Here is a 19540-nt window from a genome sequence, read left to right on the forward strand (position 1 = left end):
TTTTTTTTAAAGTCCTCAAATAAGTCTTACTTCTAGTAAACTGCGTGTCTCTGATGTAACAGGTTTATTCCTAATTCTTGAAAGCTTTTCTTGGAACACCAATTATGTATCCACACTCCATACATTATTTTTTTCCCCCTCAGTTTTTGCCTCTGCTGTGCCTTTGTGTGGTTATTTTGGGCAAGTTTTGGGCATGTGCAGTTTGTCAGGATAACGCAAGACAACTGCAAAGAAAGACCAGTTTATTATTTGTCAGCCCAGTCATTCTACCTAACATACATAGGAATTTACTTATGATCTTTGTCATTGTTTAGTATATAAGACATTATACAGTGTCTCATTCTCCCAGCTCATTTATACACGTTCTCTGAGCTGGTGTAATAGGTCCAGGAACCCTTTGCTCTCCAAAGGATAGGTGGATACATATCAGTCCTTTGCAGCAGCTCAGTGCTTGTGGGTGCTGAACTGAATGGGTTTGCTTTCAAGCAGCTCAGCCCTCTTGTTCACTCCTGGGCATTGATTGTCTGTTGTGTGTATTAGTTCACTCAGGTTCTCTTCCACAATGTCGCTTTATACTGCAATTGCCCACTCATGTTAGGAAATATTTTTGAACATGATATCTTTAAAATTGTGTTCTGCTTCAATCAGTACATTTGGGTGTAATGGAAACTGCCACAAAGTACATATTCAAACTAATAGACCCTTACTTGATTACTTATTTGACCAGTCATGAGAGGGAGTGTCTTTGCTGGATTGGGAAGTTTTTTGAGTTGACACTGGTACTGTTCTTTTAGGAACATCTCTGTAAGAAAGAGGAAAAAATTTATGCTAATACTTGAATAAGAATGGAATGGAAGATAAAGTGTGTTTAATGAAATAAATGAGATTATAAAGTATCAGAAAATCTAAAGTGAGTTTTAAGGTGGAGCATGAGTACATGGAGAGATAATTACATCTGAATAAAATGTTTTATGTTAAGGAATTTTTGATTTGTTTTGTAATATATGTACAGAAAGCTACTTTGACCTGTCTCTTAAGGACGGAGGAGTAGACTAAGGCATGCCCATAAAGTGACATAACTTCGGATAGTGTCATCATTATGCTGCAAGACCATTACTGCAAAAAATTACACCATATGAAATAGCTGATCTTTTATGCTGGGACTCAGTCCTCTCTATAGCATTATAATATTATTGGACTAGCAAAATGTTCTTTGCTTTGTGGCTCAGGGGAGATGGTGCCACAAAGAGCATATCGCAATGCAATCAATTTCTAGTCTTTAAAAATTAAAAACAATGTTTCATGGGAAACATATCTCAGGAAAATGAATATATTTTGGCCACTAAGGTATTGTAGTGTATCTAATTGCTACTCCACTGCCTAATAACTTGCATTGCTATTATTATTGTAGATCATATTTTTATGGTATTTATCCTTCTCCCATTTTTAGTTAGGCTGTCTTAATTTGCCATGAATGAAGACATCTAAGAACAAAGAGCAAGAAGTAGTGTTCCTATTCTGGTTTTGTGTCTTCCAGAACTTTAAACTTTTTGGCACTTGTTTGCAAATTGTACAGTATTGTAAAATATAGGTTCTTAAAATGCTTGACTCACCATTGACTTTGCATAGTTTACTGTTTATCATGGTTTTGCCTTTTTCGAAGAGGAAGTGAACTATTCCTCTTCCCTCTTTTGGAAATTGCCACAGAGAGCAGGTAATTAGCATGTGTACTTGGAAACACTGTAGAATAACAAGATAAAATTGAAGCTCTAGGCTGTAAGGGTTAGATTAAAAACAAAATAAACCAAAAAAAAAAAAAAAAAAACCAACCAAAATTTGCTTCTTCCCCAGGCAATAATACAAGATGATTGGATAGTTTGTTAGCATGGTTTTTGTTTCCTCATTACCCTGGTTAATTGAGAAATGGCTATATGTTCTTATAAGTTTCTACTGAGGGGAAAAAGAAAAGCTATATTCTGAAATTTATAGTAAAAGCATGGAAGTTATCCACCTCTTCACCTATTCCCTTTTCTAATACTGTAGTTCAACATAGAATAGATTCATGTTTTCATTTTCTTCCTTCTGTTACAATTGCAGCTTTCGAGGGAACTAAAGCAAGTATTCCTGTTTGACCTAAAAGTTTCTGTATTTATATATAAAGAAAAAGAAGGCGGAATGCTACTTTTCCTCTGTGTGCTCTTCAGTAGATACTTAGCTTACATTTCTCTTCATAGTATCTTGCATATTGAAATTGTGAGTTTCTGTTCTCTGCTTTATATTCTATTTGTATGTACAAGAAACTACGTTTAATTGATGTTCTAACATTATTCCTAAGTAGATTTCAAATGAGCTACAATCAGAAAAGTTTTGTTTGTACCCATTCATTCTTTCTAGATTATATCTTACCTACATACTTATATTTGCCTTTTATCTCTCCTGCTATTTCTTAAAAGTAGTCTTCTTTTTAAAATTAAAAATAGGCTTGCTTTTGAAAACAAGCAAACAACTCTCTAAATTTAGTCCCAGCTGAGATTTGGTCATATTTTTGTAGAAATTTTTCTCACAGAAGTCCTGAAATCCTCATCTTACCTGAGTCTTCTTGACTTGGCAACCGATTTTATACTGCTTATCATTACGCCTTCTCCGAAACTTTATTCTATCATGCCATTCTTTCTTTAGAGGTGACCACAGCATGGAAATACATCTTTCAGAAAGATTATACTTGTATTCATAAGTGTTTACAAGGTGCCCAATACATACGTGTTGTACAATATCAGAAGTGTAATAAAGTGTACCTTACAGATACTGCTCTTTCCTTTGGTAGGAGTTGACACAGGTGTTCTACTATGACTACAGTTCTGTTTAAATAACATTACCTACTCCAAGCTCTGAATTGTTTTATTGATAATATAGGCCCAGAAGAATAAATAAAATATTCAGTGAAACAGTTTACAAAGACCGGTGATTATAGGTATTGTATAACTGTACTCAGTAGTAGTCTTATGTTTGAAAAATGTATTGCCCACTTGAATTGTCTATAATGGAGCCTTTGAGACAATTAATGGCTTCAGTACTAATAGTGTAGATACTTCCGATTTCCAGTTCAACACCTACTTAAGTTCCTTTAACAGTCTGTGGGAGGGAGTTAAAGTTCTGAAGTTCTATAATTAGGGCAGTGGGTACTGTCAGAAGAAATCCCTTTCTTGAAGGAAACAGCTCTAATTCTTGTATAATTTCATTTTGTTTATTTGATTACCAGCAGAGTTTTAAAGCTGTAGAAGATAAAAGTTCATAACAGAAATGATGACAGGCAAACAGCCTTTTAGCAGTACCACCATAACTGTGTCAACCCAATACAAGGAAAAAGCCTCCAACCTTTTTGCTTATGACAAGCTCAGTGGCTAAAGCTGCCCTTTACATTTTAGAGTGTAGGCTGTAACCATGTTCAACAGCGTTCAGCTCTGTTTTCTTTGATTGCAATGTTTCATGCAATTGGATTGTTACATTAATAGTTAGATTTTCTCTTCAGACCACAGAAAAAAAAAAAGGTATTTCAGCTTGTTGATGGAATACCATATTTGCGCTTAAGTTACCCTGTTTAACTGGATATGCAGCTTTAACTATACACCTTGGATATACTAGTCCTTCTAACAATTTCAAAACATAATAGGCCAAAGTTACAGCTGTAGGACTTCATCTGTCTAAATGTCATTTAAGTTCCAGTGGCGCAGTTCAGTATATTCAGCAAACGAAGCAGATGCTTTTTATTTTGCTGATTGTAAGCTTGAGTTCAGACCAAGCAAGAGGAAATTACCAGAATGGGGTCAGGGGTGATAGTTGAAGATAGTATTGAAGAGTGTCTCTTACAAATACAATTTTTTCAGAGTTATTTCATATTCAGGGGTAACTTCTACTTCATCCTGCTTCATTCTACATTTTGTGCATCAGATCTTTTTGGATAATGCTGAATACAGCTGTTCATAATTGTTTTCATAGTTGCACAAGTGATGCTTACATTAATTGTTTCTAGCTGTTATTTTTGCCACACCTTGTTACATGTTAATTAGACTGTTTTTTTTTTTTTCTAATTTCTTTAAAGTTCTCACCCCTTTCTAACTGTGAAGCCACCTGCAATGCACTTTCAAAAACAATTTTCACATTTACAAGCAGAGTGTTAGCAAATTGTTGCTATGAAGCAAAGAAATTACTTTTTTTAATCTGATTTCGGGTTAGCAACTGTGGAATTGGAAATGTGTACCTTATCTAATGCATGTATTCAGAAACTGTGAGCTTCATTGTTTCTTGCTTGTACCATTATGACTTAATTGATTTCAGTAGATTTGTACCTAATTCTGAGTAGAGACAGGCTATTAGATTTTTATTGTTTTCTTTAATTTTTGGATGGAGGGAAGGAATTACAGAATCAACAAGGTTGGAAAGGATCTTTAAATTCATTAATTCCAACCTTTATCCCAGGACTGGCAAGTCCACCACTAAACCTTGTAACTAAGGGCCTCATTGGTATGTTTTCTGAACACTTCCAGGGGTGGTGATTCTACCACTTCCCTGGGAAGCCTGTTCCAATGCCTGCACACCCTTTCAGTGAACAAATTTTTTCTAATATCCAGTCTAAACCTTGCCTGGGACAGCTTGAGGCTGTTATGTCTTGTCCTATCACTGCCAACTAGGGAAAAGAGACCAGCCACCTCTTCTCTCCATCTTCCTTTCAGGTAGAGGGTGATAAGGTCCCCACTGCACCTTCTCTTCTTCAGACTAAACAACCCCTGTTCCCGCAGTCCTTCCTCGTAAGATGTGCTCCAAGCCCTTCACCAGCTTCACTGCCCTTCTCCAGCAACTCTATCTCTGTTGTAGTGAAGGCCCAGACAGTATTTGAGTATTTGAGGTATGGCCTCACCAGTGCCAAATACAGGGGGATTATTATTACTTCCCTAGTCTTGCTGGCCACACTATTTTTAATACAGAAATAAAGCAAAAATTCTCCTTATATGATTATTGAGCATATGTTTTACCAGCCTGTCTTTTGCAAACACTGTTGCAGTAGGACTACGGACACTCCAGCAAACTCCTGTGTCAAGCTTATTAAATTCCATCTGCCGGAGAGTGAAGCTGCTTGTGTCTCAAGATGTAAACTTTGACCTTGGCTCGCAGAACTGAGGTAGAAGGGAAGAAAGATTGAGTGAAACTGGAATGACTCCTAGTTTGGTTCCCAATATGTGTTTTTATTTTTAGCACATTAATCATATGGAAGAATGAAATGATGGTCTAAATTTTCTTGCAGTCTTTGAACACATTTTTTTTTTTATTTCATTTAATAGGTTACACAACGGTATTTCGTGTAATTCTTAAGCTGTCACACTCAAAACAGAGTCATAACATAACATTTCCATTATGCCCAGAACCACTCTCCAGAAAAATAAGATTCAACCTCTCTCCCGTGAGATAGTTCAAAGTATGACGTTACTAGATGCTGTCAGAGAGTCTTCTTCCAGCTTTCTATTTCTTCTCATGTGAATTGGGTTCACTGACATGTTAGTGAGATTCTCTGTCTGAACCTGTTTGTAATCACTGTATTCTTCCAGAATTGTAGTGTGGGTAAGTTTTATGTGTTTTTATAAAGCATTCTTGGTACTGTTTTTTTATTTTTTTTTTTTTTTTTTTTCCCATTTTAAACAAGAGATAGTTATAGTTTAGGTTAAGTGGATTTTGATGTTTGAAGACCTTATGCTAGTTTAGAATTGTCATAATGTGCTAAAATACTACTAGGTCAGTTTGATCCAAGCACATGACATGAGGTGAATCTGTACTCAAGTCACCTGCTCTCTGTCAGGAAATGCCACTCTTAAAAAAGCTTTAAAAGCTAAAATATTTTACTTGAAAGTTGAGACTGGGTCTAGTGCATCCACCTCCAGGTACCTGATGTGTGCCAAATTTTTAAGTGTACTCTGTAGCACTTATAAATTAATTTTTGTTTGCAGCAGAGAGATTTATGCTTTTTTTTCCACATGGAAGTCCCTAGGGTGGTTTGAAACTGAGGTGATTTGAAACCCTTTCACAGGTATTTTGCATCAAATGTTTAATTTTGAAGTGTCTCCTCTCCATGTCTTACAGGAACTGTAGTTGATGCTTCATATTTGCATTTGTTTTTCAGGCTTCCTAATCAGTCTGCATCTTCTGCATTAAGTAGAGACTTTGTATGATGGGAGTTAGAGATCTTGAGCAGATCACACAACTTTGTACAACAAATTTTACAACAGAAACCTAATTCAAAATATGCTGTGATAAGATTTCCCAGTTAATAAAAGCTACCATAATCTGTATTTTTAGTGTGATTGTATATACTGTTAATACTAGGTAGATCACATATGCTGAGAGGATAAAAATTTTCAGCAAAAGTTCACATATGCACTTGGAGGAAAAGTGTTCAGCAGCAGGACAGAAAATTACTGTGTAAATACTCGCTAATTAAATAAAAGGAATTATATTAAGCAACTGTTATAGCATACTGAACTCTGTAAGTTACAGTTTATTAGAGAACCTTAATAAAAAGGTCTCATACTGATACAGTCTGACCGTAGCTGAGTAGCAGACTGGCTTAATTTCCTGGGAATAGGAAAAGTTTCTTTTCACATATGAGGTGTGTTCAGTGCACAGCATCTGCTGTTGAGGTGCTAGCGTGCAATTGGTGTTTCAGCTCAGAACCAGAAAAGTATTGTGCATTGGTGGTGGTTTAAGCAACCTGGTCTAGTGAAAGATGTCCCTGCCTGTGGCAGTGGGGTTGGACTAGGTGTCGTGGTTTAAACTCTGTCCACTACACAGTCTCGCTTGCTCACTCCCCCCCTTTTCTTCCCACTGCTCCTGGAGGGATGGGAAGAAGAATCAAAAGACTGTAACTCCCAGTTGGGTTGAAGTAAGAACAGTTTAGTAACTAAAGTATAACACAAATCACTACTGCTGCCACCAATAATAATAATGATAAAGGAAATAACAAGGGAAGAGAATACACCACCTCACCACCCGCCGACCGATAACTCCCCCCCACCCAGCAGCGAACTAGCCCTTCCGAGCAACTCCCAGTTACCTCCTGGGCATGACGTGTCGTGGTATGGAAAGCCTCTTTGGCTAGTTTGGATCAGGTGTCCTGTCCCTGCTTCCTCCCAGCTTCCCTCCTCCCTGGCAGAGCATGAGACTCACAAAGTCCTTGGTCAGGTTAACATTTGAGCAGTAACTAAAAACATCGGTGTTACCAGCTCTGTTCCCAGGCCAAAAGTCAAAACCACAGCACTGCACCAGCTACTAAGAAGGAGAAAAAATGACTGCTACTGCTGAACCCAGGACACTAAGTGATGGTCCTTTCCAACCTAAACCATTCTGTGATTTAGGTAACTATCTCTCAGTGGATTCCATGGTGCTTAGTTAAAAGCTTCTGTAGCCAAGTATAAGGTTTTATTTCATTGTGCCAATTACAAGCAAGGTTATTATAGTCTAAATTAAACTACAGTCTTCCAGTAGTTCTATGCTTCGCCCATGGTGTTAGGAAACAAAAGGAGCTCATGTACTCTCAGTTGTGACAGTCCACTAACTTTGAGTGGTCTTGCTCCTCCGAGCTGTGGGCTGTTTGACCCATGAGTTCGTTAGGACCTGCTTCCAGCCTAAGTCTGGAGGAAGGCCGGCTGTCACTGTCACCATGTGAGGTTTCTCAGTGCCCTCTGAGAACAGCCCTCTACTCTGATCCTCAGCCCCATGTGGGAGGTGAGGGCTGAGGTCATGCAACTTCAGAGAAGCCTGTGGCTTAGCCCCATAGACGTCCACACTTACGTGATGTTGGAAGTCCCTTAAATTGATATCTATACCATGGTTTTGGGGTTTCATCTACAGTTTTCAAACAAACAGTGATTGCAGCTCATAAACCATGATTTTCTTTTTGCTCAATCACACTTGCCTCATGAATCTAAAAAGTCTGATTCTTTTTTGTATTTTAGGTTCTATTTAGGATTAGGCGTTCTTGGTATAGAGCTATTAAAGAGACACTGTGATTGGGTCTTGGAGTATTTCTGACATTTTCCTCTCGATGTAGATGGCCAGCCATGGTGAAATGTCCTCTTGGAAAATCAAGTACATCAGCGATGTTTGGTCTTCTCCTCTTAGTGTTAGCACCACAGAGAAATTACTCCATCAGCAGATGTACTTCAAAAATTTTAGACACTCTTGAGTGGGCGGAAGAGATTAGCTTTATTAATCTGTAGTTCTTTACTCTTCCTTTGTGGTAGCATGTTTGACACATTGCTGCAATTAAGTTTAGAACATAGTCTAAGGCCACACTTGAAAAATAATGTTTTCCTTTTCTATTAAAGTCACTCTATCTTTTGTAATGCTTCCACTGTTGAGGAAGCTGACTTTTTGAACAGTATTACAGAAAGTGATTTAGAAACATGTAACACCGAAAGTCAAACAACTTGAATTTGCAACTCACCCAAGTCTTTGCATATATATATATATATAGAGAGAGAGTATCTCCTGGGCAAACAAAAACTTTCTGAGAATAAGGAAATTGATATTAGAAGAGAACTGTGGTGTGCTGAAGAGTATTTTATCTTTGGTCTCATTTTGTTGTAGTTTTTTTTTGAGGGAGGAGTAAAGTTTTCTGACTTTTTTTCCCTCTCTCTTGACTGTTCTTTTTGCTACTGTTGCTGCTTTAGGTTCTGGGTTAAAAAGAGCAGCTCTGGCAAGTCTATTCAGGGAAGGTCATGTTTCTTAGAGGTCTTCTTGGAGAAAGCCTATCTTTGTATTGGGTTTGCATAGGCCAGGTTTGGGGGGGGGGGAGGAGGGATGGGGAGGGTGCTGCAGATGTGGTTTCTGTGAGAAGCTGCTGGAAACTTTCACTGTGTCCAACAGAGCCAAGACCAGCCCGCTGAAAGACAGACCCACTGGCCGAGGCTGAGCCCATCAGGAATGGTGGTAATGCCTTGGTCATAAGATATTTAAGAAGGGCGGAAAAAACCCTATGCACAATAGCAACTACCAGCCAGAGAGGGGAGTGAGAATATGTGAAAACAACAGCTCTGCAGACACCCAGGTCAGTGCAGAAGGAGAAGAGGAGTTGCTCCAGTCTCCAGAAGAGATTGCCCTATGGGCTGTGGTGCAGACTGTGGTGAGGCAGGCTGTGCCCCTGGAGCCCATGGAGGTCCACAGTGGAGCAGATCTCCACCTGCAGCCCATGGAGGACCTCATGCCAGAGCAGGGGGATGCCCGATGGAGGCTGTGACCCCACGGGAAACCTGTGCTGGAGCAGGTTTCTGACAGGACCTGTGGCCCCATGGAGAGAGGAGCCCTTGCTGGGGTAGGTTTGCTGCAGAACTTGTGAGCTGTTGGTGACCCACGCTGGAGCAGTCTGTTCCTGAAGGACTGCACCCCATGGGAGGGACCCATGCTGCAGCAGTTCATGAAGAACTGGAGAAGTTCATGGAGGACTGTCTGCTATGGGAGGGAGGGAGGGACCCCACACTGGAGCAGGGGAAGAATAAGAGGAGTCTTCCCTGTGAGGAGGAAAGAGTGGCAGAGACAATGTGGAATAAACTGACCGCAACCGCCATCACACTATACTGCTGGTGGCGTGAAGTAGAGAATTTGGGAGTAGATTTAAGCCTGGGAAGAAGGGAGGGATGGGGAGAAGGTGTTTTAAGATTTAATATTTATTTCTCATTATGCTACACTGATTTGATTGGTACTAAATTAATTTCCACAAGTTCAGTCTTTTTTACCCGTGATGGTAATTTGTGAATGATCTTTCCTTGCCCTTATTTTGACCCAGGAGCTTTTAGTTACATATTTTCTCCCCCCCTAGCTGAAGAGGGGAGTGATAGGGCAGCTTTAGTGGGCACCTGGTGTTCAGCCAGGGTCAACCTACCCCAGACTTACTAAGAATATGTATTTGGTTATTCTTTAGCTGACTTGGATAACATAGTGACCCTTTTGGTTTCATCTATCTTGTGTAGTTCTTTCCAAGTGCCTTGAAACATCTCATTTCAAAACAACTTTTCAAGCATTGTTTTGCATTCCTCAGGTCAGTGAACTGCTGCTATGAGTTGTCAGCAATGTATCAAAAAAAAGAGATACCCTCTTGGTGAAGGACTAACTTGGAAATGTGCTATTAATTGTTCCTTTGGATGAGAACATTCCTTGTATAATGCTGTTGCCTTGTTACAGTAGCTTGTATGCTAATGACAGGGTAACTGTTACCTGACTTGGGCCTTGTGGTACACATACTAAGAAGCTGTGTCTGTTAGCCTTATGTTTGTAATATAAGCCCAACAAGCAGGATTGTGTAGGCACCATATTTGCATAGGTCTGTTTTTAATGGTTAAGGGCCTGCGTGAATGTCTAACAAAGTGTGTTGGGCAGTTTCTGTGAATAAACAGCTTTTCTATTTTTAAACTAGTGAGATGCTGTTGCCTAGTTGATACTTAATAAGTACAGTTTTAGAATGTTTTGAATTGTCATATGTAGTAGAAAGATGGATTCCCTCATGCTCTGAAATTGAAATATGAGTTTCTCTTTACTTTTTCATGTGCTATTTTGTATTGGTGGTGGAGTATTTGTTTACAGCTCCACATCAGAAGAGTGTTTGCATGGTTTATTTGTGAACTGTTTCTTCCCTGACACATTAAAAAGAAGGATAAGGTGCATATGTGAATGCAAGGTAGCGTTAAGATATGCCTGCTGTATTAATGTAAACGAAAATCCTTTTGAATTTGTTGAGAAGCTTCTTCCCTTCACCATAGAAGTAAAATTTTTCTGTGCATATAAAATGAGAAATTGGCTTCCTCTGGCTGCCATTGAAGAATTCTTACAGTAATATAAGCCCAGAGGGGAAAATAGGTGATGCTTATTTGGGAACAGTTCTATGCAGCTATTACTTTTGGAGCACCAAATTTACTTTCTTTTTAAGCCTGTTAACAATAACTGGAATTCATGGCAGGAAGTCTCATATCAGAGAAGGGCAATCAGATTCACAGCACTTCGAACAAGTTAGCCAGTGGCAGTGTGCTTCTCTGGACTTAGGGAAGTAATCATTATGTAGCATACTCATATATCTTGAGAGTGTACTTATGTTAATATTCTAGTACAACAGAAAAAATTAAATAGATTAGCAAAAATTAAAGCTCCATAACAGATTTCTACCTGCTCCCTACTAAAATGAATAATGGATCATTTCAGTGAATTTTTCTAAGTGCTAATCAAAAATATAATGGTTTGCAAATCATTACTCAAATTTGAAGCAGTAATTTTAATTTTTAGCAATTATAGAGTAGGTGGTTGGGGTTTTTTTCCCTTTATCTTTGGAATTTATGGTTTATCAATCACATAAGATGGTTTACTGAGTAACCTGTTATTTATAACTAACTTATGATTTTGTGCTTGCTATTTATTTTAGTAGAGGCTTTACCTTCATTTAACTTCTAGGTAACAATAGGGTGAGCTTAATATGGTACTGTTCATGAGAGTAGATCCTCTGAAAGGTACTAGACATGAATACTGAAGCAGCATTTCTTTTGGTTTGATGGGGCAGACTTCATTTAGGTTCAGTCTGCCTGGTCGGGTACATCAGCACTGCATGCCTTGAAATTTAGGCATGTCTCAAATATTTTGGTTGAGCATGCATAAAAGCAGTGCTTATTTTTTCCTCCTGTGACAGTGGCTGAAGTGGATGTCTTTGTAGGGTGATAACTTTGGATTTAGGTTTGGTTTTTTTTTTATAAGCAAGTTCATTTGGAAGAAATGGGGTGAACACTACGGCAAAGAATAGGACATTGCTGTTCTTTATCTCCTCAGAGCGCCGCCTTTGATAAGGGGTTTGAACCAACCTCCCTTTAATGAACCTTCAGGTTAACAGGCTTCAGGTTGATTTGTAGTCACGGACTAGCACTCATCTGAGTTTTATGCTTTTTATTCTTTAAAAGACAGCCTTTTACCTTTAAAACACTATACTATATACACAGTATATACATCTATATACATATAAATGCACATATATATGCTTTATATATGTATATACAAGCATATAAATTATATGTATGTGTGTGCATATATATTTATATAACTAGCATAAAAAAAATCTCATGGAATGTTAAAGAAGTGGGCTCAGGCCCTTATAGGGTAGATTGAAAGGCTAAGTCTCATTTTCTGGACTAGTGCTGTAACACTCAGGTTATTGTGCAGAAAGTGATTTTTGCTGCCTACCTTCCTCATCCCCACTCTTCCTAAGCTGCTGTAAGTGATTTTGAGGTCAGCTGTTAAACTGATTTCTTTTTCTTTTTTTCTTCCTCCTCCTCGCCATAATAGGTAACTGTACTCATGCATTTTTAAACTAGTTTTCACAGTGTGAAGGTGTGAATGGAAGGATGTTGGAAGGGAACTAGAAGATTGGCCTTTTGCCACAAATTCCTAGTTGTCTACTAAAGATTGTTTATTAACAAAAATATTTTCAAATTCTCCTTTCCTTTTTTCTGATCGTTTTGTTAACTCAGGAGCCTTCAGCTGTAATTCTTCAGTGCTTCTGGGTGATTTAAACTATTTTTTGTCATCTCAGACCTGTTCCAGTGACAGTCATGTAGTTGGTAGTCTTTTGCATTGCTTATACTGGTTTTGTCTGTCTTGCTTGGCTGCTGCTATCACAGGGGGAAAGTCTGAAAGAAATGGTAAGGACAGAAAAAGAATGCACCATGCTTTATTCAGTGGTATAGTCTATTGCTCTCTCAGTAACTAGTTGTTATAACACTGTTGTATTTTTATGTTTCAGTAGTTTGTCATAATATATTTTCTTCTTTTTTTTTTTTTTTTTTTTGACACAGAGCTGTAATTGATAAACAGTGGATAGTAATACCGTAATTTATTCTTTGGGTTGAGAGGATGTTCCTTGTTCTAGTCTAAGTTTGCTTTTCAAGAAGCCATTGATTTCCTACTCTGCTCAGCTTACCAAAATCACTAGCAGATCTTAAAAACTTCTGAATAGTTACGTAGGTTTTATTTTGGCAGTGCTGTTTCCTAAACTTTGTGATAGTCCACATGTGGAAATGTGGTGAATGTGTCACTGCTTGATACTCATATCCTCAGTTGTATGGATATTTCAAGAATTGGTTCGTTTGTGTACTCAAACAAGCAAACAACATGTACTGCCTGTGGGGACAGGGGTGGTAGAGTGACAGGCTTGGTAACAGATCTCCAGAGGAGAGAGACTTACTGTGACATCCATTCCCTGGCTTGCATGCAGTGCTTCAGCATTTGTTATACTCGTCAGTCTCACAGACGACACAAGTGATCAGTGAGCTGATCAGCCATGGCTTTTGTATGCTGGAGAGAGAGGGACGAGAACTGTGAGTTCATGATTTTGCCAATGCTGAAGTAGGTGAGCGTGAGGACCACTGACTGAGTTCTACATGTGATACGCAAGACTTGACAAAGTTAGTCTTTCTGATGGGAAACCACTGTCACCGTGATTTTGTCATTACTGTGTTTAAATCCTTTGTTCTTTAACACTGATTGATATAATGGACGAATAAACACACAAAGGCATGTATCACATTTAAATCTGGAAATGAGAATAATTGAAAATGTGATTATGATTACTATAATTCCATGAGCAGAGGAAGCGTCCAGTACTTTTTGGAATGTTGATTGCCGCCACCTTTTCAACTTTTTCGTAGATTTGTTTGCAAGTTAACACTTTATACTGCGCTAAATGCCACTATTGAGTAGCAAAAACCAAAACAAAATTTCCAATTGTAAACTAAATTCTGATTTATAATTATATTTATCTCCTGTACCCCCAATAAGCATTTCAGTAATTTGTATGGCATCTTGCATTACTGCATATCCTAAAGAAATTAAGGAATATTATGAAAAACTGATAGGAAAGCAAAATCAAAGCCATCTGTGTGTTCAGTCAGTATTGATGGTGACATACTCTAGTGAGATTTTCTCAAATCTTGGGTTAAAATCTTGGTGAAAATGACTAATTGTGTCTGAATTTGGCTAAATTGATTACTGAAGATGGTTCTGTTTTACACATGGACACAAATCTGCCTTACAGGTATGGGCACAAGAAAGCTATTGCTTGAAGTAAAATTCTTCCCTTTAACCATTTCTCTGTCCTTATCAAAATAAAGATCTTAGGTGTCCAGGATCCAATTTTGATTTACTGGATTATACTGAATTTACACAACTATAGTTTTGTTCAGATTCCTAGCAGAAGGATAAATCAGAGGTATATTTCATCTGGCATGCTTGATGCAAAGATGAGATGGGTTATTCAAAGAAGAACTCAGAACTAATGATTCAGATGAGCTATAGCTAAGATGAGCTTTCATGCCTACTAATCCCATCTTCTTGATTAACTATTTTAGAATTACAATAACATAATTTTAATAAATTCTGGACTTTAATAAATTTATAATTTTAATAAATTTAGACCTCCTCAAAAGATCAGCTTCCATATTCATGAATCATAATCTTCTGTTTTAAGATATGTTCATATGTAAGTAAGTGATTGATAAAGCTGAAGTTTAGATGCTGCCTTGATGCTTGCTGCACCCCCAGCCTAGGTAGATCTGCGCATTAATTCTGACTCCACAGTGATTTGAGCAGATCATACACTCCAGTTATGCATTGTGGTCTGATGCCAAGTGACCTGTAGGTTTATCTGAATATGCGTCAGCAATTTTTTTTTGCCAGATCACAAATTGAGTAATCCAGCACCTCTGTCATTCTTGTCACTTTATTTGTATTTATTGTGGCTGGCTTTTGCACACTGTAAACAGCACTAGTGGAGTTGACTGTGCTTTTTATATAGAAGAAGGGTTGCTATAAAAATGACTGGAAGATGATATGTGGCTAGGGAATAAATATTACTCATTCCCAGTGAAATGTAGTGAGTGGATGGACAGTATGTTGTGCTGATAATATCCATGTGAAAGATACATCAAGGTCCTAGAGTTAGGAAGGTGAAGAGTATTTTAAAAGGCAGAGGAGAATAAAGCTGAGGTTATACATTTGCTGAAAATTTCAGGAGCTAAGAAGTCTTGCTTTTCCTTCCTTGTTAGAACAGGCCACTGCCGGGTATGTGTCCTGTTGTGTTCTCAGCTTGTATTCCTGACGGGGGCTAGCAGCTGGGGCTGGATTCACTTGCTGAAATGTATGTGTTTATTACCACTTGGGATGCTGTAGGGCGTCTGGCTGCTTGTGCAGTAAGCTGTAATTCTTCCCCGATTACTTTTTTTAATATCAGCTGTATGTGGGTATCTTGGACAGACTAGGGTGTCTAAGATACCAGTAGGTGCCTATAATTATGTGCTTGAATTGAACTTCTAATTCCTCTTGCTTGTTTCCTTTCATTGGTGTGTTATGTTTATGTGTGTGCATTAGATTTAATTTCTTTTTGTATTGCAGGTTTATAGTAGTTTGAAATTACAATTTGTTGCTCCAGTTAAATTCTGATCAATCAGGTGTGTTTTATTTCTTGTTACAATGGCAGAAAGCTAGCCTACCTTGTATTTGTTAAGCACTTTTTTTTAGATTTCTCTATTTCAATGGGAGTACTAAGTCTTGAATTTGTATCATTATTTAGTATTTATTTACTGCTGTCTTGTCATAAGGGGGACATACACGTTTTCCTTTTTCTTCAGTCAAAAGGAACATATGTCCTTATCAAGTATGTAGGAAGTGCAGCTTTTTCAGCAGTAGTAGTCCCAGCTTCCAATTGGAGATTTTGAGGTCTGTGTGTATTTGTGTATTATTTGAATATTTGAATTATCCCCCACCCCCAGTTTTCAGTGTTTATCCATGCATTATAGTGAAACATGTCTATTTGAGGAAGTAAAGTGTCCACATCTATGCTTTTGTCATCCAATCATGAGAATTAATTTTTTTTTCCCCTCAAGAATTACTAATAAGTAGAATCTTACAAGAGGTCATGAATCTTGCGATAATCGTAATTTTCATTGCAGTCATGTTGATGTCCAGAGTCCAAATGATACGACTTCAGGCAGAGTGAAAGTGCTTGCTTTGAAAGAAAACTTGGAGGTTTTGTAAGCCAATTCCTTTAATGGATAATTAATAAGGAGAGGGAAGGAAAGAAGGCTTTCTGACATCCTGCTTGTTTAAGTATTTATGTTGCTTTAAATACTTGAGTAGTATGTGAGACTAACATACATTTGAATTAAATGTAGGCAGTGATCAGTTATGGTGTGTTGACAGTTTAGTTGGGCTTTGTTTCTTTTACCTGTTGTTTGTGTGTTGTGTTTTTTTTTCTCAGCACTGAGAAAAGTAAGTTCTAACTCAGTATGAATAGGATAGAGTCATAGAATCATAGAATAGTTTATTGTCCAACCTGGCCTTGAACACCGCCAGGGATGGAGCATTCGCAACCTCCCTGGGCAACCCATTCCAGTGCCTCATCACCCTCTCAGTAAAGAACTTCTTCCTTATATCCAATCTAAACTTCCCCTGTTTAAGTTTAACCCATTACCCGTTGTCCTATCACTACAGTCCCTAATGAAGAGTCCATCCCCAGCATCCTTATAGGCCCCTTTCAGATACTGGAAGGCTGCTATGAGGTCTCCACGCAGCCTTCTCTTCTCCAGGCTCAACAGCCCCAACTTTCTCAGCCTGTCTTCATACGGGAGGTGCTCCACTCCCCTGATCATCCTCGTGACCCTCCTCTGGACTTGCTCCAACAGTTCCATGTCCTTTTTATGTTGAGGACACCAGAACTGCACACAATAGTGCTCTTCAGTTGGCTAACTGCAGATTATTCTTAGGTCCACAATCTGGACATGGTTAAGCATTTCTTTAAGAAGGAAAGAAAAGTTTGTTCACAAGTCTGGTATGTGTTATTTAAAATGCAGGAGGCTGTTAAAATTGAGTATCTTTAGCTATACAGATGAGTCTTTCAAACAGATTAACGTGGAATTATCATAGACACCTATAGGAAAATTTTAATGTTCTACAATTATACTCTTTGATTCTATGTTTTGTTTCTGCGTAGCTTGCTATGTATTACTCAATAAAATGAGGATTAATTTTCAGTTTCAGTTTTAAACTTAGAGTAAGAATCTTATGCCCTTCACCTAGTGATCCTGACATACAGAAGAAAAATTAGTGTATGAGGAAAAAAAAAGAACTGTGAAATTTTAAACACTGTATTCTTAATTTGCCTTTTCAACTCACAGAGAGTACCACCTGCCAGTATCAAGCAAACTGGGGTATTTGTTTTCTTGTTTATTTTTTTTCCTTCCTGGTTTTATCTTTCGAAGCTCAGTTGCTTGTGCTTCTGCTGTGATACCTCTTCTGTGTGTTTAGGGGTCTCCAAGATGACTCTTAACTTTTTTCAGTAAGTGTTGTTTAAGAAGCATTTACAAGGAATAATAGAGGTGCTATTACTTTTCCTTTCATTTTTAAGCTAAGAGGGTTTTGAGAAACATATGCTACCCTGTTAAGCCATACAGACAAGTACTTTGGGTCCTTAGCTGATCTTTTGGCTCAATGTCCCTTCTAGTTACTGAAGGGAAACATGGAGAAGAGCATTCTGGCAGGCAGCAGTGTGTCTTCTGCACTGCTGTGTGCTCACATAATGGTAGGCACGATGATGGAAAATGGCCCCTGTTTCCCATTTGATTTCATGTCAGAATCATCTGCTGATTGCAGGACAAGCAGATTACTGTGGTTAAGCAGTAAGCATTTGTCAGACTGCAGGGAAGATATTTGCATATATTGTAGTCTTGGGATCTGCTCTTCTTTTTTCAGTTGTCTTCATAGTATATATGTTGAAGTTTAAACTCTGTTGTATACCTTTTATGTATTCAGAAAGTGAGGCAGTGTCTGCATGAATAATTTCACATACTATCCCTATAAAAATATTTTTACATGGCAAAGGACATGTTGATAAGTGAAGTCCCTAATTGCTCTAAATAAATCTCATAAGAGCAACTACATTCTTTCCTTGATTGTGCCTTTCATTGTTAAAATGATAATAATAAACATAACTTTAGAGATACAGAAGGGAAAGACATGCATGAGAAATAAATTAAAGCATGGTTAACAGCAGTAGCTGAAGTTTCAGAGGAAACTACCTGAAAGGATAAACAGATAGGTAGAAAAGACGCTGTTCAAGATCTTTGATGAAATGAAGCCAAGAGTTGCAAGGAATTTTATTCTCTGTTTTAGTGTTAAATAAACCTTATTTACCTTCTTTTTTAAAGACAGGAAAGATTCTGTAAAAAAAAAAAAAAATAGTTTGAAAACTAAAATCACCTTTGACATAAAAGATGATAGTTTCACAGGCAAAATTCAACCTGGATTTTTCTCTTGTGAGAAACCCCCTGGAAATACAAGTGGATGTGTTCTGCTTGGGTAATCACATGTAAATGCAGAGGTGCCAGCAGTACTATAAAAATGACTGTAGTGTCTTTGAAGGCACTCTGAAGCTTCCAGTCAAAGATACTCTTGAATAATTAAATATTTTTTGTTTTTAATTTACATGAAAAAACGTAATGACATCCTCCAAGTGCCAGATTTCCTTCCCTTCTATTATTTCTTGTGCAAAAAACAGAGTATTTTAGTTAAGACACTGCTGATAACCTGTACAGTAAAGAAAGGTGGTGAAAGAGCAGGTCCAGATAGTTCTTTGTTCTGACCCTCTGTAACCTGTTCTTAATGCAGAAGTGACAGCTTGATAATCTTAGGTGCCTCTGAGGTGATCTTAGAAGTCTGGCCTCCCCTCTGCAAATAAGTGGAGGCAGTTCTGTCCACTTTGTTAGTCCCTCTGAGTCCTGGCTATTCATTGTGACCATTTATGTGAGCCTCCCTGTAAGACTGGCTGCTCAGCTGACTGTACGTGGTTTTAATCTTTTGGGGTTTGTTTTTTGTTTGTTTGTTTTTTTGGCAGATACTGAGCGTCTCTATTCAGTAGTGTTCGAAGAGATCTGTGGGAGTTTTGGAAAGTCCTATACCTGGGATGTAAAATCCTTGGTCATGGGGAAAAAAGGCACAGAAGCGGCGGAGATTATTCGAGATGTTCTAGATCTTCCACTAACCAAAGAGGAGTTATTACATGAAAGTAAAATTAAGCAGGAGAAGATATTCCATACTGCTGAATTGATGCCAGGTATGTTTTTCAATGTTTATAGGTTGTTTATGGAATTACATAAATGCTAACCAAGGTAGAAATTTTTAATCTGCCTTCCAAAAACCAGTTTCACTTACAGATTCAGTTACGTCACTCTTGTTACAGCAAATTTTACTCAAATCTACCTGTTATTTACTTGTTAAAGAGATATTTTACCTGTTAAAGGATACTGAATATTTTTTTCTTGTTTACTTGGAGAACAGCATTCTTTTCTGTATGTTTTAAAAGAAAAAAAAAGATGTATATATCCATTTAAAATTGTAAGCCTGAGAAAACAAGAAAGATGTGAGGGATATGTTTTACTTTTTTTGTGTCAAACTTCTGGGACTAACTTTGCAGCTC

General features: G+C 37.9%; 1 protein-coding gene across 1 annotated transcript in view; it reads left to right on the plus strand.

The window, feature by feature from the left end:
* Window positions 1–19540, plus strand: part of PUDP (pseudouridine 5'-phosphatase) — a 76274-nt gene that overhangs the window by 7759 nt on the left and 48975 nt on the right. The window contains exon 2 of the mRNA XM_080613050.1: window positions 18959–19177. Within this exon, the coding sequence (XP_080469176.1) occupies window positions 18959–19177 (219 nt within the window). The remainder of the gene's footprint in view (window positions 1–18958; window positions 19178–19540) is intronic.

The sequence above is a fragment of the Psittacula echo genome (genome assembly GCF_963264785.1).
Source record: "Psittacula echo genome assembly, chromosome: 3".
NCBI classification, from domain to species: Eukaryota; Metazoa; Chordata; class Aves; order Psittaciformes; family Psittacidae; genus Psittacula; species Psittacula echo.